Consider the following 23557-nt stretch of genomic DNA (forward strand, 5'->3'; position numbering starts at 1 on the left):
CCAGCAGCGCCCTGCACCCTCCGTGACCGTTGGTGAGAAGTGTGTGACAAACAATGGCGCACAGCTGCAGTGCTGTGCGCTACCTTCAAGAAGACTGAAGAGCCTTCTGCCGCCGGTTTCTGGACCTTCAATCTTCAGCATCTGCAAGGGGGGGCGGCGGCGCGGCTCCGGGACGAACCCCAGGGTGAGACCTGTGTTCCGACTCCCTCTGGAGCTAATGGTGTCCAGTAGCCTAAGAAGCCAATCCATCCTGCACGCAGGTGAGTTGAACTTCTCTCCCCTAAGTCCCTCGATGCAGTGAGCCTGTTGCCAGCAGGACTCACTGAAAATAATAAACCTAAAAACTTTTTCTAAGCAGCTCCTTAAGAGAGCCACCTAGATTGCACCCTGCTCGGACGGGCACAAAAACCTAACTGAGGCTTGGAGGAGGGTCATAGGGGGAGGAGCCAGTACACACCACCTGATCCTAAAGCTTTAGTTTTGTGCCCTGTCTCCTGCTGAGCCGCTATTCCCATGGTCCTGACGGAGTCCCCAGCATGCACTTAGGACGTCAGAGAAAATGCATTAATAATGTGCAACATATGTTTAAGGGGCACTATGTGTGTCATTATGTGTAAAAGGGCATTAATAAAGGTTGTCATAATGTGTAAGGCGCATTATGTTTATAAGGACATTAATAAGGTGTCTCATGTGTAAGGGGCATTACTGTGTGGAATTATGTGTATAAATGCATTACTAATGTGTGGCATTATGTGTATAAGGTGCTCTACTATGTGGTGTTGCGTATAGAAAGGGCACTACTGTGTCGTCTAATGTGAATAAAGAACAATAGGGTGTGGTGTAATGTGAATAAGGGGCTCTACTGTGAGGAGTAACGTTTATAAGGTAAAGTGATACTACTGTGGGATGTAATATGAATTATGGACACTATCGCATGAACAAATGTGATTAAGTTGCAGTACTGTGTGGCGTAATTGGGGTTACTATTGTGTGGCCATGCCCTTTGCCAGCAAAAACACACCCCTTTTAGGGCTGTGCACCAAATGTGCGAGCTGTTCCTATTTAAAATATAGGGGGTACAAACACCAAAATAAGGACTGCTATGGGTAAGGGGTGCTGGGAAAGAGGTGCAAGGTCAGATGCGGAACCAGCGGTGGTGCTAGGGGGAACCAGCCAAAATCTTGCCTAGGGCATCATATTGGTTAGGGCCGGCTCTGGGCAAAACCATGTGCACTGCAGGGGAGGCAGATATAACATGTGCAGAGAGAGTTAGATTTGGGTGTGGTGTGTTCAATCTGCAATCTAATTTGCAGTGTAAAAATAAAGCAGCCAGTATTTACCCTGCACAGAAATAAAAATAACCCACCCAAATCTAACTCTTTCTGCACATGTTATATCTGCCTCCCCTGCAGTGCACATTGTTTTGCCCAATTGCTATAAATAATCCTGCTGCGATCAACTTGGAATTACCCAAGGACAAAAAATTTTGTTACATACTAATCATAGTCAAAATACATTTTGTGGGGGAGGGGGTTTTCTTGGTGAACTTCAGGCCACAACAAGCCCTGCCATAACCAAATGTAATGGCTGCAGGGACACAGGGCTTCATGCTTTCTGATTGGTGGACAGCTCCAGCCATCCACCAATCAATGTGTTGAAACATCCCACCACTGTGATTGGTGGATGGACAGAGCCATTCACTAATCAGCATCAAGGCTCTGCAGCCACACAGAGCGGACGATGTTGCAGTGCCTGTGACAGGTGCCGGCGGCTTGGAGACAGGAGTGATCGGGGAGTGTGCCACTGATCATCTTAATCCACAGATTTGGGGGCCAGTGGCAGCGGTGTAGAAAGCGCTGGGCCGCCAGTGTTGTACTAGCGCAACGGCAAGCAGCGGCTCTTGATTGGCTGCCAGTCCACGAGCCTCCAGCTCCTGATTGGCTGGCTGACTGGAAGCTCCAATTGATTCACGGCCGGTGCCACGATCGTAATGCTGCTGGCGCTGTCTCTAGTTACATTATGGCTGCTGCTTGCTGGTGAGCTATCTGATACACTGGCGGCCCGGCGCTATCTATAACGCTGCCATCCGGGCCCCATTTCTGTCTGGGCCCGGGACAAAAGTACCCTCAGAAGCTCCTTGATGGTGGCCCTGCCCAGGGGTCTCATTTCCCTAGGGAATTCAGTCCCGTACTACACAGTTCATGATGTAGCCAGCCCAGTATGTCAAAGCTGGTAGTGGCATTTTCAGGGGGACACCTCCAATTTTGCCACCATCAGCCTAGACTTTGTGCGCTGGTTACATCCATTTGCAGAGCTTGAAGGACCAGAGGGATAAGTACATTTCTGCAGTGCAAGAAAATCCTTTTCTCCTAGTCCATAGAGGATGCTGGAGTCCACTTCATGACCATGGGGTATAGACGGTTCCGCAGAAGCCATGGGCACTCTTAAGACTTTTCAATGGGTGTGAAATGGCTCCTCCCTCTATGCCCCTCCTCCAGACCTCAGTTATAGGAACTGTGCCCAGGGAGACGGACATTTCGAGGAAAGGATTTACTTTAATACTAATGGTGAGATACATACCAGCTCACACCTCAGCCATGCCGCACAACATGGCATTCAACATAACACACGCCAACAGGCATGAACCAATTACAGCAAACATGCTGAAACTAATAAAACACAACATGTGTAACTAATAAACAAAACTGCAGGTAAAGTATGCACTGGGACGGGCGCCCAGCATTCTCTACGGACTAGGAGAAAAGGATTTACCGGTAGGTATTAAAATCCTGTTTTCTCATACGTCCTAGAGGATGCAGGGGTCCACTTCATGACCAAGGGGTTTATACCAAAGCTCCAGTACGGGCGGGAGAGTGCGGATGACCCTGCAGCACCGATTGACCGAACTTGAGGTCTTCATCGGCCAAGGTGTCAAACTTGTAGAACTTAGCAAACGTGTTTGACCCTGACCAAGTAGCTGCTCGGCAAAGTTGTAATGCCGAGACCCCCCGGGCAGCCGCCCAGGAGGAGCCCACCTTCCTAGTAGAATGGGCCTTCACCGACGTACGTAACGGCAATCCAGCCGTAGAATGTGCATGCTGAATCGTACCTCTGATCCAGCGCGCAATAGTCTGCTTGGAAGCAGGACACCCAATCTTGTTGGGAGCATACAGGACAAACAGAGCCTCTATTTTCCGTATCCTAGCTTTTCTAGTGACATAAACCTTCAAAGCTCTAACCACATCTAGAGACTTTGACTCAGTGAACGTGTCAGTAACTACTGGCACCACAATAGGTTGGTTTATGTGAAAAGATGAAACCACCTTTGGAAGAAAATGTTGGTGAGTTCTCAACTCTGCCTTATCCTCATAAAAGACCAGGTAAGGGCTCTTGTGAGACAAGGCCCCCAATTCAGAGACCCGCCTTGCGGATGCCAATGCCAAAAGCATCACCACTTTCTAAGTGAGAAACTTCAACTCTATCCCTTGTAGAGGCTCAAACCAATCCAATTGAAGGAACTGCAACATCTCATTAAGGTCCCATGGTGCCACTGGAGGCACAAATGGAGGCAGGATGTGCAGAACCCCTTTCACGAAGGTCTGAACCTCTGGAAGAGCGGCCAATTGTTTTTGGAAGAAAATTGACAAGGCCGAAATCTGGACCTTGATTGACCCCAATCGAAGGTCCGCCTCCACACCAGCCTGCAGAAAATGGAGAAAACGTCCCAACTGAAACTCTTCCGTAGGAGCCTTCTTGGATTCACACCAAGACACATATTTTCTCCAAATACGGTGGTAATGTTTCGACGTTACTCCTTTCCTGGCCTGAATAAGTGTGGGAATGACTTCCTTTGGAATACCCTTTCGGGCTAGGATCCGGCGCTCAACAGCCATGCCGTCAAACGTAGCCGCGGTAAGTCTTGATACACGCATGGCCCCTGCTGCAGCAGGTTCTCGAAGAGGAAGAGGCCGAGGATCTTTTATGAGCAACTACTGAAGATCTGGCTACCAAGCCCTCCTTGGCCAGTCTGGGGCAATGAAGATTGCTCAAACCCTTGTTATTCTTATGATTCTGAGAACTTTTGGGATCAGCGGAAGTGGAGGGAAGACATACACTGACCGAAATACCCACTGGGTCACTAGCGCATCCACTGCTATTGCTTGAGGGTCTCTCGACCTGCAACAATATTTCTGAAGCTTCTTGTTGCAACGAGATGCCATCATGTCTACTTGAGGAACTCCCCAAAGACTTGTTACCTCTGCGAATGGAGATCGTGTTTGCTGAGGAAGTCTGCTTCCCAGTTGTCTACTCCCGGAATGAAAATTGCAGACAGAGCCGTTACTTGTCTTTCTGCCCAGAGGAGGATCTTTGTCGCCTCTGCCATCGCCGCTCTGCTTTTCGTTCTGCCCTGCCTGTTTATGTACGCGACTGCTGTTACATTGTCCGACTGGATCTGCATGGGATGATCTTGAAGAAGATGTACCGCTTTTTAAAGGCCGTTGTAAATGGCTCTCAATTCCAGCACGTTTATGTGAAGGCAGGTTTCCTGACTTGACCATTTCCCTTGGAAGCTTTCCCTCTGAGTGACAGCTCCCCAGCCTCGGAGACTTGCATCCGTGGTTACCAGGACCCAGTCCTGAATCCCGAACCTGCGTCCCTCTAGTAGGTGTGAGCTGTGTAGCCACCACAGGAGCGAAATCCTGGCTTTTGACGACAGGATTATCTTCCGGTGCATGTGTAGGTGGGATCCCGACCACTTGTCCAACAGGTCCCACTGGAATACTCTGGCATGGAACCTGCCAAACTGTATGGCCTCGTAGGCCGCCACCATCTTCCCCAACAACCGAATGCACTGATGGATCAACACACTTGATGGTTTCAATATCTGTTTTACCATTTTCTGGATTTCCAGAGCCTTTTCCACCAGAAGAAATACTCTCTGAACTTCTGTGTCCAGAATCATCCCGAGAAAAGACAATCTTGTCGTCGGTTCCAACTGTGACTTTGGAAAATTTATGATCCAACCGTGTTGTTGGAGTATGGACAGGGAGAGCGTGATGTTCTGCAGCAACTGCTCCCTGGATCTCGCCTTTATCAGGAGATCGTCCAGATAAGGAATTATATTGACTCCTTTTTGACGAAGGAGGACCATCATCTCCGCCATCACCTTGGTGAATACTCTCGGCGCCGTGGAGAGACCAAAAGGCAACGTCTGGAACTGGTAATGGCAATCCTGAACCGCGAATCTCAGATAAGCCTGGTGAAGAGGATAAATGGGAACATGCAGGTAAGCATCCTTTATGTCTACTGACACCATGTAATCCCCCTCCTCCAGACTGGAAATCACTGCCCTGAGTGATTCCATCTTGAACTTGAACCGTTTCAAGTAGAGATTCAGATTTTTTAGGTTTAGGATCAGTCTGGCTGAGCCTTCCGGCTTCGGAACTACAAAGAGGCTGGAATAAAATCCCTCCCCTTGTTGTGACAAAGGTACCAGGACTACGACCTGACCCTGACATAATTTTTTAATTGCCGCTGTTACTGCCTCTCGTTCTGGAAGAGAAGCTGGCAAGGTCGATTTGAAAAATCGGCATGGGGGAACGTCTTGAAACTCCAGCTTGTACCCCTGGGATACTATCTGCAAAACCCAAGGGTCCAGGCCAGACTGAACCCAACCTTGGCTGAACAGTTTGAGACGTGCCCCCACCCAAGCGGCCTCCCGCAAGGGAGCCCCAGCGTCATGCTGTAGATTTGGCAGAAGTAGGGGTAGACTTCTGCTCCTGGGAACCTGAAGCCGCTGCGGACTTCTTTCCCTTTCCCCTTCCCCTACCTGCAAAGAAGGGGGAAACTCTTGCTTTCTTGTATTTATTGGGCCGATAGGACTGCATGTGAGAGTAATATGTCCTTTTTGCCGGTGCAGGCGCAGAGGGCAAAAATATTGACTTACCTGCGGTATCCGCCGAGACTAACGCATCCAGTCCATCGCCAAATAAGGCCTCACCTTTATATGGGAGAGCCTCCATATTTCTTTTGGAATCTGCATCCGCGTTCCACTGGCGAATCTACAACGCCCTCCGAGCCGATACTGCCATGGTAGCTGCTTGTGAACTCAAGAGTCCAATATCTTTCATCGCTTCTAGCATGTATGCGGCAGCGTCTTTGATATTCCCTAACTTAAGGAGTATCTCATCTTTATCAATCGTGTCAATTTCTGATGACACGCTGTCTGATCATTTTTCAATAGCGCGACTCACCCATGTGCAAGCAATTGTGGGCCTGAGCAGTGTACCATTGGCAACATAAATGGATTTCAATGTAGTTTCCATTTTCCGGTCAGCCGGCTCCTTTAGTGAAGCCGTGCTAGGTGCAGGGAGAATTACCTTCTTTGTCAACCTGGACAGTGCACTGTCTGTAACACAGGGGGTGACTCCCATTTTTTCCTGTCCTCTACCTGGAAAGGATAAGCTATTTGAATTCTCTTGGGAATACGAAATTTCTTTTCGGGATTCACCCACATCCCTTCAAAGAGAGTATTAAGCTCGTGGGAAGGAGGGAAAGTGACCTTAGATTTATTTTCTTTATAGAAATAAGCCTTCTCCTGAGGTACCGGAGTGGCTTCCGTGACTTCCAGAACTTCCCTTATAGCTACAATCATATATTGTATATTTTTTGCAAATTTATGATCTTTTTTCCCTGGAGTCACTATGGTCGACACAGGAATCAGTGTCCGTGTCGGTATCAGTATTCACAATATTCGCAAATGGTCTCTTATGTGACCCAGAGGGGTCGCCTGCGGATGGAAGAACAGAACCCTGAAAAATCACAACTTCCACAGATTTTCTCCAGCATTCAGCATGAGATTCAGACTTAACTAATCTCCTATTGATATGATGCATACTATCACGTATTTCTTTCTCCCATGCAGGCTCTTGGTGTGCCAGCAGCACCACCACATTACACTTCTGTGTCCCTAAAATGGTTTTCTCTGGGGAGGAACTCCCTGCCTCTGACAAGTCTTACACACGTGTACAACACACACACAGACACACTGGGACTTATAGGGGACAGACCCACAGTAAAATCTGTCAGAGGGACACAGTTTAGGAACAGCCAGTTCACAACCCCAGCGCCAGTATCTAATGCCTGTGAACACAGAATGCCCACTGACATGCAGCGCTTTTTACACAGTAAAACACACTTGTAAAGCACCAAATTCGCTTGTGCCCCCCCCCCCCTGTTTTGCACCCTGATACTTGTAGTCAGAAGTGAAGGAGGTCCAGCAATGTCTCTGCAGCCTGAGGAAAGAGAAAATGCTGCTGAGCAGTGTGCTGGCTGCCTGAGGAAGAAGCTCCACCCCCACAATGGCGCGTTTTTACCTCAGAGACTTTGCATAATATTTATACTGGCGGGGGTAGGGCTGTGTCTGGGCATCTTATGCCCCCTTTTTGCCAGTTTATAGAGGTATTTTTTGCTGCCCAGGCCCCCCCCCCCCGCCCTCTAGTGCCTGTGTGTGTGGGCAGCAATGGCGCGCTGCGCTCCCGCCAGCCGCGCGGTACCTCAGCCGTCACTTTACTTGATAGAAGATCTGTCTTCTTCTACTCACCTGTCTTCTGACTTCTGGCTCTGTGAGGGGGGTGACGGCGTGCTGTGGGAGTGAGCATCTAGACACGGCTAGCGTTCAGTACCCTTCAGGAGCTAATGGTGTCCTGTCAGCCAGAAGCAGAGCCATGAAACTCTTCAGGAAGTTGGTTCCTACTTCTGCCCCCTCAGTCCTACGAAGCAGGGAGACTGTTGCCAGCAGTTCTCCCTGAAAATAAAAACCTAACATAAGTCTTTTCAGAGAAGCTCAGCAGAGCTCCCCTGGAGTGCATCCAGTCTGCCTGGGCACATTTCTAAAACTGAGGTCTGGAGGAGGGGCATAGAGGGAGGAGCCAGTTCACACCTATTGAAAAGTCTTGAGTGCCCATGGCTCCTGCGGAACCGTCTATACCCCATGGTCATGAAGTGGACCCCAGCATCCTCTAGGACGTATGAGAAAATGTATGTTTTGTAGTCAACGTTTAACTACCATCAATGGACATGTGTCAATGGTGGCATTAATGGTAACATTGATGTTAATGGTAACATCAACGTTGAGCCTTTAAAACAAACAGAGTAAACCTTTGATACGTTACTCCAATGTAATGGAGGTGGGAGCAGCTTTATATTTTTATCTTCTTCAGTGCTAAGTATGAGTGGGACTTGTCCTGCACATACAGTATACCTTAAAAGTGCCAAGGAGAAGTACCATTTATGAGTACTTATTGCTGTGTTGAGACTAGGAGGTGGCGGTTGAATAATGATTGCTGGCACTCAGCCGCTGCACTACAGAAAAAATAAGAATTTACTTACCGATAATTCTATTTCTCGTAGTCCGTAGTGGATGCTGGGAACTCCGTAAGGACCATGGGGAATAGCGGCTCCGCAGGAGACTGGGCACAAAAAGTAAAAGCTTTAGACTAGCTGGTGTGCACTGGCTCCTCCCCCTATGACCCTCCTCCAAGCCTCAGTTAAGATACTGTGCCCGGACGAGCGTACATAATAAGGAAGGATCTTGAATCCCGGGTAAGACTCATACCAGCCACACCAATCACACCGTACAACTCGTGATCTGAACCCAGTTAACAGTATGATAACCGTAGGAGCCTCTGAAAAGATGGCTTCCAACAATAAACAACCCGATTTGTTTGTAACAATAACTATATACAAGTATTGCAGACAATCCGCACTTGGGATGGGCGCCCAGCATCCACTACGGACTACGAGAAATAGAATGATCGGTAAGTAAATTCTTATTTTCTCTGACGTCCTAGTGGATGCTGGGAACTCCGTAAGGACCATGGGGATTATACCAAAGCTCCCAAACGGGCGGGAGAGTGCGGATGACTCTGCAGCACCGAATGAGAGAACTCCAGGTCCTCCTCAGCCAGGGTATCAAATTTGTAGAATTTAGCAAACGTGTTTGCCCCTGACCAAGTAGCTGCTCGGCAAAGTTGTAAAGCCGAGACCCCTCGGGCAGCCGCCCAAGATGAGCCCACCTTCCTTGTGGAATGGGCTTTAACAGATTTTGGCTGTGGCAGGCCTGCCACAGAATGTGCAAGTTGAATTGTACTACAAATCCAACGAGCAATCGTCTGCTTAGAAGCAGGAGCACCCAGCTTGTTGGGTGCATACAGTATAAACAGCGAGTCAGATTTTCTGACTCCAGCCGTCCTGGAAACATATATTTTCAGGGCCCTGACTACGTCCAGCAACTTGGAGTCCTCCAAGTCCCTAGTAGCCACAGGTACCACAATAGGTTGATTCATGTGAAACGCTGAAACCACCTTAGGGAGAAATTGAGGACGAGTCCTCAATTCCGCCCTATCCGAATGAAATATCAGGTAAGGGCTTTTATAAGATAAAGCCGCCAATTCTGATACGCGCCTGGCTGAAGCCAGGGCCAACAGCATTACCACTTTCCATGTGAGATATTTCAAATCCACTGTGGCAAGTGGTTCAAACCAATGTGATTTTAGGAACCCTAAAACTACATTGAGATCCCAAGGTGCCACTGGAGGCACAAAAGGAGGCTGTATATGCAGTACCCCTTTGACAAACGTCTGAACTTCAGGGACTGAAGCCAGTTCTTTTTGGAAGAAGATCGACAGGGCCGAAATTTGAACCTTAATGGATCCTAATTTTAGGCCCATAGACAATCCTGCTTGCAGGAAATGTAGGAAACGACCCAGTTGAAATTCCTCCGTAGGGGCCTTCTTGGCCTCACACCACGCAACATATTTTCGCCAAATGCGATGATAATGTTTTGCAGTTACATCCTTCCTGGCCTTGATCAGGGTAGGGATGACTTCATCTGGAATGCCTTTTTCCTTCAGGATCCGGCGTTCAACCGCCATGCCGTCAAACGCAGCCGCGGTAAGTCTTGGAACAGACAAGGTCCCTGCTGGAGCAGGTCCTTCCTTAGAGGTAGAGGCCACGGGTCCTCCGTGAGCATCTCTTGCAGCTCCGGGTACCAAGTTCTTCTTGGCCAATCCGGAGCTCTGTCCAGTTTCTTGTTGAGACGGGACGCCATCATGTCCACCTTTGGTTTTTCCCAATGGTTTACAATCACTTGGAAGACTTCTGGATGAAGTCCCCACTCCCCCGGGTGGAGGTCGTGTCTGCTGAGGAAGTCTGCTTCCCAGTTGTCCACTCCCGGAATGAACACTGCTGACAGTGCTATCACATGATTTTCCGCCCAGCGGAGAATCCTTGCAGCTTCTGCCATTGCCCTCCTGCTTCTTGTGCCGCCCTGTCTGTTTACGTGGGCGACAGCCGTGATGTTGTCCGACTGGATCAATACCGGTTGACCCTGAAGCAGAGGCCTTGCTTGACTTAGGGCATTGTAAATGGCCCTTAGCTCTAGGATATTTATGTGAAGAGACGTTTCCATGCTTGACCACAAGCCCTGGAAATTTCTTCCCTGTGTGACTGCTCCCCAGCCTCTCAGGCTGGCATCCGTGGTTACCAGCATCCAATCCTGAATGCCGAATCTGCGGCCCTCTAGAAGATGAGCCTTCTGTAACCACCACAGGAGAGATACCCTTGTCCTTGGAGATAGGGTTATCCGCTGATGCATCTGAAGATGCGATCCGGACCATTTGTCCAGCAGATCCCACTGAAAAGTTCTTGCATGGAATCTTCCGAATGGAATCGCTTCGTAAGAAGCCACCATTTTTCCCAGGACTCTCGTGCACTGATGCACTGACACTTGTCCTGGTTTTAGGAGGTTCCTGACTAGCTCGGATAACTCCCTGGCCTACTCCTCCGGGAGAAACACCTTTTTCTGGACTGTGTCCAGAATCATCCCTAGGAACAGTAGACGTGTTGTTGGAATCAGCTGTGATTTTGGGATATTTAGAATCCACCCGTGCTGACGTAGCACTACCTGAGATAGTGCTACTCCGACCTCTAACTGTTCCCTGGACCTTGCCCTTATCAGGAGATCGTCCAAGTAAGGGATAATTAATACGCCTTTTCTTCGAAGAAGAATCATCATTTCGGCCATTACCTTGGTAAAGACCCGTGGTGCCGTGGACAATCCAAACGGCAGCGTCTGAAACTGATAATGACAGTTTTGTATCACAAACCTGAGGTACCCTTGGTGAGAAGGGTAGATTGGGACATGGAGATAAGCATCCTTGATGTCTAGAGATACCATATAGTCCCCTTCTTCCAGGTTCGCTATCACTGCTCTGAGTGACTCCATCTTGAATTTGAACCTTTTTATGTAAGTGTTCAAAGATTTTAGATTTAAAATTGGTCTCACCGAGCCGTCCGGCTTCGGTACCACAAACAGCGTGGAATAATACCCCTTTCCCTGTTGTAGGAGGGGTACCTTGATTAATACCTGCTGGGAATACAGCTTGTGAATAGCTTCCAATACTGCCTCCCTGTCGGAGGGAGACGTTGGTAGAGCAGACTTCAGGAACCGGCGAGGGGGAGACGTCTCGAATTCCAATTTGTACCCCTGTGATACTACCTGCAGGATCCAGGGGTCCACTTGCGAGTGAGCCCACTGCGCGCTGAAATTCTTGAGACGGCCCCCCACCGTGCCCGAGTCTGCTTGCAGAGCCCCAGCGTCATGCTGAGGACTTGGCAGAAGCGGGGGAGGGCTTCTGCTCCTGGGAAGAGGCTGCATGGTGCAGTCTTTTTCCCCTTCCTCTGCCCCGGGGCAGGAATGAGCGGCCTTTTTCCCTCTTGCCCTTATAGGGACGAAAGGACTGGGTTTGAAAAGACGGTGTCTTTTTCTGCTGAGAGGTGACCTGGGGTAAAAAGGTGGATTTTCCAGCCGTTGCCGTGGCCACCAGGTCCGATAGACCGACCCCAAATAACTCCTCCCCTTTATACGGCAATACTTCCATATGTCGTTTGGAATCCGCATCACCTGACCACTGTCGCGTCCATAACGTTCTTCTGGCAGAAATGGACATCGCACTTACTCTAGATGCCAGGGTGCAAATATCCCTCTGTGCATCTCGCATATATAGTAATGCATCCTTTAAATGCTCTATAGTTAATAATATACTGTCCCTATCCAGGGTATCAATATTTTCAGTCAGGGAATCCGACCAAGCCACTCCAGCGCTGCACATCCAGGCTGAGGCGATCGCTGGTCGCAGTATAACACCGGTATGTGTGTATATACCTTTTAAGATATTTTCCAGCCTTCTATCAGCTGGTTCCTTGAGAGCGGCCGTATCAGGAGACGGTAACGCCACTTGTTTTGATAAGCGTGTGAGCGCCTTATCTACCCTAGGGGGTGTTTCCCAACGTGCCCTAACCTCTGGCGGGAAAGGGTATAGTGCCAATAATTTATTAGAAATCAGCAGTTTTTTATCGGGGGAAACCCACGCTTTATCACACACCTCATTTAATTCATCTGACTCAGGAAAAACTACTGGTAGTTTTTTCACACCCCACATAATACCCTTTTTTGTGGTACTTGTAGTGTCAGAAATGTTCAATGCCTCCTTCATTGCCGTGATCATGTAACGTGTGGCCCTACTGGACATTACGTTTGTCTCGTCACCGTCGACACTGGATTCAGTATCCGTGTCAGGGTCTGTGTCGACCATCTGAGGTAACGGGCGTTTTAGCGCCCCTGACGGTGTCTGAGACGCCTGAACAGGCACTAATTGATTTGTCGGCTGTCTCATGTCGTCAACAGTTTTTTGCAAAGTGCTGACATTGTCACGTAATTCTTTAATTACTACCATCCAGTCAGGTGTCGACTCCCTAGGGGGTGACATCACTAACACAGGCAATTGCTCTGCTTCCACATCATTTTCCTCCTCATACATGTCGACACAATCGTACCGACACCCAGCACACACACAGGGAATGCTCTGATAGAGGACAGGACCCCACTAGCCCTTTGGGGAGACAGAGGGAGAGTTTGCCAGCACACACCAGAGCGCTATATATATATACAGGGATAACCTTATATAAGTGTTACTCCCTTTATAGCTGCTGTATTATATATTAGCTGCCAATAGTGCCCCCCCTCTCTTGTTTTACCCTGTTTCTGTAGTGTAGTCTGCAGGGGAGAGTCAGGGAGCCGTCCTTCCAGCGGAGCTGTGAAAGAAAATGGCGCTTGTGTGCTGAGGAGAAAGGCTCCGCCCCCTTCACGGCGGCCTTTTCTCCCGCTTTTTTCAGGAAACTGGCAGGGGATAAATGCATCCATATAGCCCAGGAGCTATATGTGATGCATTTTTTTTAGCCATATAAGGTTTTTATATCGTTTTTATTGCGTCTCAGGGCGCCCCCCCCCAGCGCCCAGCACCCTCAGTGACCGGAGTGTGAAGTGTGCTGAGAGCAATGGCGCACAGCTGCAGTGCTGTGCGCTACCTTATTTGAAGACAGGAACGTCTTCTGCCGCCGCTTTCTCCGGACCTCTTCGCTCTTCTGGCTCTGTAAGGGGGCCGGCGGCGCGGCTCCGGGACCCATCCAGGCTGAACCTGTGATCGTCCCTCTGGAGCTAATGTCCAGTAGCCAAGAAGCCCAATCCACTCTGCAGTCAGGTGAGTTCGCTTCTTCTCCCCTTAGTCCCACGATGCAGTGAGCCTGTTGCCAGCAGGACTCACTGAAAATAAAAAACCTATTTAAACTTTTACTTCTAAGCAGCTCAGGAGAGCCACCTAGCTTGCACCCTTCTCGTTCGGGCACAAAAATCTAACTGAGGCTTGGAGGAGGGTCATAGGGGGAGGAGCCAGTGCACACCAGCTAGTCTAAAGCTTTTACTTTTTGTGCCCAGTCTCCTGCGGAGCCGCTATTCCCCATGGTCCTTACGGAGTTCCCAGCATCCACTAGGACGTCAGAGAAATAAGCAGGATCAGGGGATGGGATGGGCACAAACTCCCCTATCCTTCGTCCAACACTCTAAGGCTTGCCCTTGTTTGAAAGAGGGAAGTCTCTTCAAGAATGTGGGCCCTAAGACATAATTATCTGACAATATGTGCGATAGCCAGACAGTAATCCTTTACACTACATAAAATAGCTCTGCCCCAACTTTCGAAAGCCAGAAGACGGGATATTATACCTGAAATAGGGGAATGACCTGGTGAGCAATCATAAAGGAACATGGTCACCAGTCATGGCATCAAAATCAACATTAACCTGGGTAAGGGGGGGTAGCGTGGATCTATCAGCACTGTTTAGATGGATTTACCTGACATCTATTCTACTGATACTCAGAGCAGCGGTGAGAGTGTGCCCCCAACCCCACAGAATACTGAAAGTCGCTGGTGGAATGGAGGGGCAGTGCCCAACAAGTGGGACTGCCCTGCCAAAATCTATAGAAGTGTTGAAGGTGTAACAGTCGCCTTGAGTCCTGTTGGAGAAACAGCGCTATATAAATAAAATTATTATTATTACTATTATAACAGTCATGCTGCGGAGGTGTGACAGCTAGTGGTGGACATCTTATGAGAATTTGGGGAGGTCTGATAGGCACGTATCGGCTAATGTGTACTGTATGTGGGGAGGTTTGTTGGACACATAAGACCATACCTCCCAACTGTCCCGATTTTCGCGGGACAGTCCTGTTTTTTGGCATACCTCCCAACTTTCTGTTCTTGTGGAGCGCGGCAAAGCCGCGCGCGCTCCTGAGAAGGGGGCGTGGCCTATGGAAAAGGGGGCATGGCTTCGCGGGAGGACCCGTGATCGCGAGCCACGCCCCGTTTTCGTCACTGAGGGGGCATGCCCAGCGCTCTGTGAGCAGCTGGCATGCTCCCTCTCCCTCTGACTCCACTGAATAGACGCTGTGCGCATGCGCACAGCGTCTATTCACTGCTGCTCTGCTAAGCAGAGCAGCGATTGACAGAGCCTTCCAACTGACCCCCCCTCACCGCGGGACACTGTGGCCCGCGGGTGGGACAGCGGGACTGTCCCGCGAAAATCGGGACAGTTGGGAGGTATGTTTTTGGGTCTGTCCCGCTGTCCCTCCCGCGGGCCACAGTGTCCCGCGGTGGTGGGGGGGGGGGGGGGCAGTTGGGAGGCTCCCTATCACTCGCTGCTCTGCTCAGAGCAAAGCAGCATGCGCACAGCGTCTATTCCAGTGAGGCAGAGGGACTGGGGGCACGGCCAGCAGCTCACAGAGCGCTGGCCATGCCCCACTGTGACGAAATTTGGAGGCGTGGCCCGCGATAATGGCATCCCCGCGAGACCACGCCCCTTCATGATAGGCCACGCCCCTTTTCGGCGTCGGCGCGTGAGGAGTCCCTCTTAGAGCTATCCGAAAGTTGGGAAGTATGCATAAGACCCATGAAAGGTAGTAGAAAGTTATGTGGTCTGACAAAGCTAAAGTGGTGCATTATGATATTTCAGGGTTTTCTTTGTGAAAATGAATCTATGACAAATAAAAGTTCTTATTCTAAAAAATAATAACAACAGGCTGTGAGATTTTTAAGTGTGAAAAAGTGATAGTGCTGAAAATCTTTTTAAAGCACTGCATAGCACTAATAACTATTCAAATAGTGTGTGTGTGTGGGTGTGTGGGGGGGGGGGGGGTTGTGAACATAGTCGCCGCCTACAGGGGTAGTGTATTTTAGCTGTGCAAGTGTGCGATCGCATGTGTAGCAGAGCTGTACAAACAGATTTTGTGTAGTCTCTGCGCAGCCCAGGACTTACTCAGCCGCTGCGATCACTTCAGCCTGTCCGGGACCGGAATTGACGTTAGGAGCCCTCCCTGCAAACGCATGGACATGCCTGCGTTTTTCCAACCCCTCCCTGAAAACGGTCAGTTGCCACCCACAAACGCCTTCTTACTGTCCATCTCCTTGCGCCCGGCAGTGCAAATGGATCCGTCGCACAAACCCATCGCTGAGCAGCGATCCGCTTTGTACCCGTGCGACGCGCCTGCGCATTGCGGTGCATACGCATGCGCAGTTCGGACCTGATCGCAGGCTGTGAGAAAACGCAGCCTAGCAATCAGGTCTGAATTACCGCCAAAGTGCAAGTTGTTGACTACTATCTCCACGGTGCAGTTGACAACACTGTCCTAGTGCTTACTATTTGTGACTTGCTCTACCTGAATATAGCCAGCTGACACAGTTAATCACAAAACAGAAAGGCTAATCAACAATTTTTGAGTAAGAAACGTTGTAAACTTAATTTCCTCATGCACAAAAAGTCAGCCGTGGTGAACATAGGCTAACAAATCTGCATCTTGGTAAAGATTCACCGTTTAACTTGTACTTTCAAACAAAAATGGTTTGTTTTTCCCTAAATTTGATCCTGATCTAATTTAATTGCTGATATGAGTTGGGCCATCTGCTCTACACCTAGTTTGCTCCTTACCTGATAGGTCCAGAATGTCAATGCACGAGAGCAGATATCTAGAATAATCTCAGGGCGTAGACCAGCCAGCATCATAGCTTTATGTTCTTCTGAAGGGCTCAGCTCAGTACGCACAACATCCAGCTTACTGGAGAGTGTGCTATTACAGGCTGGGCAAACAGCAGGAGATCGGCTGAAGTCTCCACTTCCATGCTGGTCACAAAAAATATGTGAGCAAGCAGTGACCCAGGCACGGCCAGACAACTTTACCCGGCACTTAGGAAAGTTGCATAGTAAAAGATCATCACATACTGACATAGCTGCTAGACGAAATTACCTGAAAAATACAGAGTAACATATGGCAATTTCATTAAGAATGTTAATAATAGGATTTTAATACCTACCGGTAAATCCTTTTCTCTTAGTCCGTAGAGGATGCTGGGGTCACTTCAAGAACCATGGGGTATAGACGGGATCCGTAGGAGACATGGGCACTTTAAGACTTTCAAATGGTGTGACCTGGCTCCTCCCTCTATGCCCCTCCTCCAGACTCCAGTTTAAGGAACTGTGCCCAGGGAGACGGACATTTCGAGGAAAGGATTTATTGTTAAACCACGGTGAGCATCTTACCAGCTCACACCTCAAGCATGCCGCAGAACGTGGCATTCAACAGAACACAAGCCAACGGCATGAAGAATTTTCAGCAATATGCTGACAAAAAACGTAACACAACCTGTGTGTAACCACAACCAATATCTGCAGATACAGTACGCACTGGGACGGGCGCCCAGCATCCTCTATGGACTAAGAGAAAAGGATTTACCGGTAGGTATTAAAATCTTATTTTCTCATACGTTCTAGAGCACAGGTTCTCAAACTCGGTCCTCAGGACCCCACACGGTGCATGTTTTGCAGGTCTCCTCGCAGAATCACTAGTGACATAATTAACTCCACCTGTGGACCTTTTAAAATGTGTCAGTGATTAATTAATACACCTGTGCACCTGCTGGGTTACCTGCAAAACATGCACTGTGTGGGGTCCTGAGGACCGAGTTTGAGAACCACTGTTCTAGAGGATGCTGGGGTCACTTCAAGAACCATGGGGTTATACCAAAGCTCTAGAATGGACGGGAGAGTGCGGACGACTCTGCAGTACCGAATGACCAAACGTGAGGTCAACCTCGGCCAAGGCATTAAAAGTGTAAAACTTAGCCCAATTATTCGCTAAATAGCTGCTTGGCAAAGTTGCAATGCCGAGACTTCCCGGTCAACCGCCCCGTACGAGCCCACCATTCTAGTAGAATGGGCCTTCACCTATTTCGGTAACAGCAATCCTGCCATAAGATGAACATGCTGAATCGTACCACAGATCCAACGCGCAACGGTCTGCTTGGAAGCAGGACATCCAATCTTGCTGGGAGCAAACAGGACAAACAGAGCCTGTGTTCCTAAACAGAGTCGTCCTGGCGACATAAATTTTCAAAACTCTGACCACATGCAGAGACTTCGATTCAACGAAGGCGTCCGTAGCCACCGGCACCACAAAACTCAGACACTCGCCTTGCGTATGCCAAGGCCAACCTGACGACCACTTTACAAGTGAGGAATTTCACTCCGCCTTACGTAAAGGTTCAAACCAATGTGATTGAAGGAACTGGAACACCCCATTAAGATCCCCTGGTTCCACAGGGGGCACAAAAGGAGGTTGGATGTGCAACTCTCCCTTCCCGACAGTCTGAACTTCTGAAAGGGAGTCCAATTGATTCTAAAAGAAAACCGATAAGGCCGATTTTAATTACTGAAAACTCTGCCGTAGGAGTCTTATTGGATTCACACCAAGAAACGTATTTTCTCCAAAACCGGTAGTAATGTTTAGACGTTACCCCTTTTCTAATCCGAATAAGTGTGGGAACTACGTCCGTGGGAATACCCTTACGGACTAAGATCTGGTGTTCAACCGCCATGTCGTCAAACGTAGCCACGGTAAGTCCTAATACACGCATGGCCCCTGCCGCAACAGGTCCTCGCGCAAAGGAAAAAGGCCAGGCAGAGCTGGATTAAGGCTTCGGGGGGCCCAGGGTACTTAAGACAGGGGGGCCCTAAGATCTAAAATAAAAATAAAATAGATTGCAATGGCGTCGGCACTCATGGTTATGCATGAAATGTAATGCAAAATGCTAAATTTAATAAACGAAAATTGGAAGCATTTAACATTACGTTTCTTGCATGACCATGAGTGCCACTGCCATTGCAATCTATGCATGTACAGTATATATATTATATATATATACACTGTATATATAAAATACATATAAAATTTCTTGTTGTCCGGCACTCTCATCTAGAGGCTGTCAACATGTATGTGTATGTATGTGTATGTATGTGTATATATATATATATATATATATATATATAGCGTATTGTCGGCGGCACTCCGGTGTCATAAACAAGACAAAAGCAGGTTTGCAAGAACTAACAACGTTTCGAAGTTTATTTACTCCGTCTTCAGGTTATATATACATTCAACAACACATACCTTTTATCCCCTCCCAGTGTGCAAAGAGACCCGGCGTGGACCTGGCGTTTCTGACGCCCACTAGTGACGTCATCCCGCCGTCCTACCTGCCCGGGGCATAATTAAAAAACAGGTGTGACAGTGCTACCAAACGAAAAAACAGAAAAATGCACATATAAAACATACACAGAAATTTTAAAAAACAGATTGCAATACACAAATGAAGCATAGACACAGATAAAGTAAGCATGTAACATATATTGGCAACATGATAACACATGTTGTCACTGGTTACTGTAGTCTTACACTAATAATCCATCGACTTACAGAACCACAGCTTTATTCATAAAAAACAGTGTAATCCTAGGTTCTCATTCAACCCCCTAGGTGCCAAAGTTTGGAGCTCATATATCCACTTAGATTCACGTTGCAATAACTGCAATGATCTATTTCCACCTCGAATGTTTGATGGTATATGGTCAATGATGATATATTTTAAACAGGCTACACTGTGCCGTGCCACAGCAAAATGCCGTGCCACTGGTTGGTCACTAGTACCATTCAGTATAGCCTTTCTGATTGCCATTTTGTGATTAGCCATCCTTTCCCTTAGTGTGCAGTCAGTTTTGCCGACATAATGAAGTCCGCAGGGGCAACTAATCAGGTAAATAATATATTTTGTCGTGCACGTCACTCTGAAATTGATGGTATATTTCTTGCCACTAAAGGGGTGATTAAATGTACTCCCCGTCAATAGTGATCTACATGTGGTGCAATTTAGACACCTGAAACACCCCTTGCGTAAAGCTAGGAACATATTCTGTTCGCTTTGTGTAGAGGATAACCCCGTGATGTCAGTTTTAACCAACCAATCACGCAGGTTTTTACCTCTTGTGTATGTCGGCATGATAGATGTCTCTGACAGATTCAAATCTTGATCAGATTGAATCATGGGCCATAGTGATTTGGCAGTTTTAGAGATTACCCCACTTTTGCTGTTAAAGTGATTCACCCAAGGCAATCGAAAACTAACACTTTTCTTTTGTTTCTGGGACAACAGTACTGATCTATCCATCTCAAGTGCTTTCTGTTTGGCCAATAATAGTTTCTCAAGAGGGTAGCCCCTTTGTCTGAATTTCGTAATCATGTCATCAATCTGAACAGTGGCATCGTTTTTATCACTACAGATTCTCACAGCTCGTAAGAACTGGGAGTACGGTAATCCATATTTTGATGGAAGGGGGTGGAAACTGGAAAAGTGAAGTAATGTATTGCGATCAGTATTTTTATAGTACAGATCTGTCGAAATGATGCCGTTATTACATTTTACCAATACATCAAGAAACTTAACACTTTCCCTGCTCATCTCACACGTGAATTTAATGGGATGTTCAGAACGATTGTGTACATTGATAACATCACTTAATTGATCCTCAGATCCCGTCCAGATGACAAAGACGTCATCGATGTAACGTAAATATAAGATGATGTGTTCAGACACATTAACCCTATCGAAAAAGATTTCTTGCTCAACCATGAACATGTAAGAATTTGCATATGACGGGGCCACCGGGGACCCCATCGCACACCCAGATGTTTGCAGATAAAATCTGCCATCGAATAGAAAATAATTGTGTGTGAGAGTCATGGCTAATAGATCTATAACAAAGTCCACATCAGGTCCATCATATAGAGGATTACCCAATATTAATTTACGTACAGCTTGTAATCCAGCCTCATTAGGGATCACTGTATATAGACTGGCAATATCAATGCTGCACAGCATACTTTCACATGGAATCTCACCAAGATTTTTTAAATGCCTAATAAACGAGGTGGTGTCTAGTAAATATCTCTCCCTATCTACTATGCAAGGTTGCAGCAAAGAATCAAGATAGGTGGCAACATTCTGAAACAGCCCATTCCGGGCAGAAATGATTGGGCGACCCGGCGGTTTATCCAATCGCTTGTGTATCTTGGGAAGTGAATATAACAAGGGGACCTTAGGATATTCAACAATTAAAGCTTGCATCAATGATTTTGAAATAATACCAAGATCTACAGCACTTTGTAATTTGTCGTGCAAACTTTGAGCAAAAATATGTGTGGGATCCCCCTTCAACACCCTGTATACAGATGCATCACTCAATTGACGACATAATTCATTTTTATATACATCCAAATCCTGTATCACAATACCCCCACCTTTGTCGGCGGGGCGTATTATGATATCAGAATAGGATGATAGATCTCTAAGAGCTTCAAATTCAACCTTGCTTAAGTTATTATAACACTTTAAATCAAAATTAGAATTGATTACACCAGCCACATCATTATTCAATAACCGACTGTAAGTCTTAATGGTGGCATTGTTAGAAACAGGATCAAACTTACTGCGTTTTTGTAATTTGGCTAATTTAGGAGGTAATGAGTCCACCTCAACTGAGGTTGAAGTCTGTTTAGTACCATAGAAATGTTCATGTAATTTCAACTGCCGATTAAGCTTGTACTTCTCAATTTCCCACTTAAACGGATCAAACTTGACTGTCGGTACAAACGAAAGTCCCTTTCTAAGTACCTGTAGCTCCGTGGGAGTGAAGTTATGTGTCGACAGATTAAATACTATTTCTTGCGGTACAGTGGAGGACGACCCACTCTGCCACGGCCTCGACCTTTTCCACTGGCCACCTCTGCGCGTCCACCGCCTTTGTCGGCACCTGTGGTACGACTTCGTACCCCTAAAGGGGACCGTGAAGATGATGTGGTGGCGTCCGAAGTAATGTCAGAGTCACTGTTAGTGTTTTTATCCGCTGATGAATCCGACTGCCACAGCTGTTTGTAATTCCGTGGTCGAAAATACCGTGGTCTGTCATTGCGTGTGCCACAGGCCCAAAGGTATACCCGATTTTGCTCGTAATCGGCATTAACCTTGGCAAGTTTGTTTCGTTTAAACTGAATAAGGTCTTTTCTGTAGGCTGTAATTTGGTTTTCTAACTTCTCCAGCCAATTACAGCGTGTGTCACTGGTAATAGTATTCTTATGTTTCTGTTCAAACGCAGAAATCTTATCTCTGGCAACTGTTAGCTCGCGGGTAGATTCCTCAATCACGAGAAGCAGAAGAAGATCAAAACTGCATTTATTGAGGATTGCTATCCATCGTTTACAGAATGCAGTATTATATCGCCCAATCGTGGGGGCATTCCGTATTCTAAAACCACGTGGTATGCGTTTTTCTTTGTAGTAGTCACTCAACGTTATACCGTGATATAAGTAATCAACTTCTTTTTGCTTTAATTTAAGCCATTCACGGTACAGCATATCTGCAGATTGTAGATCAGTGTCATCTTTCAGCCCACGGTCACGCAGAATAACTTCAGCTTCTGCCTCAGAGAAGGTGAGGGTGGTTCCTTGTGTAAGGAGTGATAAGTTCACATGCTCCACTAAATCTGTGCCTGCCGACACACTTGGTTCAGCCATTCTCAGCTGACCACTGAATTCAACACACTGAAGGAGGAGATGAATATACAGCAGCGTGGGTGCTTAAGCTCTGGACATGCAGCTACCTGCTAGCACGCTTGTCCATGTATACAAATGAATGCAGCAGCACTCCCAACCAAACGATACTCACTGGCCGGTGCCCTCCTAAACCCGTATGGCAGCGGGTCATCTGCACACTAAGGGAAAGGATGGCTAATCACAAAATGGCAATCAGAAAGGCTATACTGAATGGTACTAGTGACCAACCAGTGGCACGGCATTTTGCTGTGGCACGGCACAGTGTAGCCTGTTTAAAATATATCATCATTGACCATATACCATCAAACATTCGAGGTGGAAATAGATCATTGCAGTTATTGCAACGTGAATCTAAGTGGATATATGAGCTCCAAACTTTGGCACCTAGGGGGTTGAATGAGAACCTAGGATTACACTGTTTTTTATGAATAAAGCTGTGGTTCTGTAAGTCGATGGATTATTAGTGTAAGACTACAGTAACCAGTGACAACATGTGTTATCATGTTGCCAATATATGTTACATGCTTACTTTATCTGTGTCTATGCTTCATTTGTGTATTGCAATCTGTTTTTTAAAATTTCTGTGTATGTTTTATATGTGCATTTTTCTGTTTTTTCGTTTGGTAGCACTGTCACACCTGTTTTTTAATTATGCCCCGGGCAGGTAGGACGGCGGGATGACGTCACTAGTGGGCGTCAGAAACGCCAGGTCCACGCCGGGTCTCTTTGCACACTGGGAGGGGATAAAAGGTATGTGTTGTTGAATGTATATATAACCTGAAGACGGAGTAAATAAACTTCGAAACGTTGTTAGTTCTTGCAAACCTGCTTTTGTCTTGTTTATGACACCGGAGTGCCGCCGACAATACGCTATTGATGACCCGCTGCCATACGGGTTTAGGAGGGCACCGGCCAGTGAGTATCGTTTGGTTGGGAGTGCTGCTGCATTCATTTGTATATATATATATATATATATATATATATATATATATATATATACACATACATCAATCATGTGTAGGCGGCACCCGGTATAAACACTCTCAAAAGCGCAGGTAAGTTATCAACGTTTCGAAGCCTTAATACTGCCTCTTCGCCAGGATACTGACGAAGAGGCAGTATTAGAGCTTTGAAACGTTGATAACTTACCTGCACTTTTGAGAGTGTTTA

At 47.3% G+C, this 23557-nt stretch overlaps 1 protein-coding gene across 2 annotated transcripts in view; it reads right to left on the bottom strand.

Moving 5' to 3' along the window:
* The window catches only part of CCNB1IP1 (cyclin B1 interacting protein 1), a 105748-nt gene that overhangs the window by 62153 nt on the left and 20038 nt on the right, over positions 1 to 23557 (bottom strand). For both annotated transcript variants that reach the window (XM_063913923.1, XM_063913932.1), the window contains exon 2: positions 16378 to 16693. In XM_063913923.1, coding sequence (XP_063769993.1) covers positions 16378 to 16674 — 297 coding nt within the window. In that variant the 5' untranslated portion in view covers positions 16675 to 16693. The remainder of the gene's footprint in view (positions 1 to 16377; positions 16694 to 23557) is intronic.

Source organism: Pseudophryne corroboree, chromosome 1 (assembly GCF_028390025.1).
Source record: "Pseudophryne corroboree isolate aPseCor3 chromosome 1, aPseCor3.hap2, whole genome shotgun sequence".
In the NCBI taxonomy this organism is placed as follows: Eukaryota; Metazoa; Chordata; class Amphibia; order Anura; family Myobatrachidae; genus Pseudophryne; species Pseudophryne corroboree.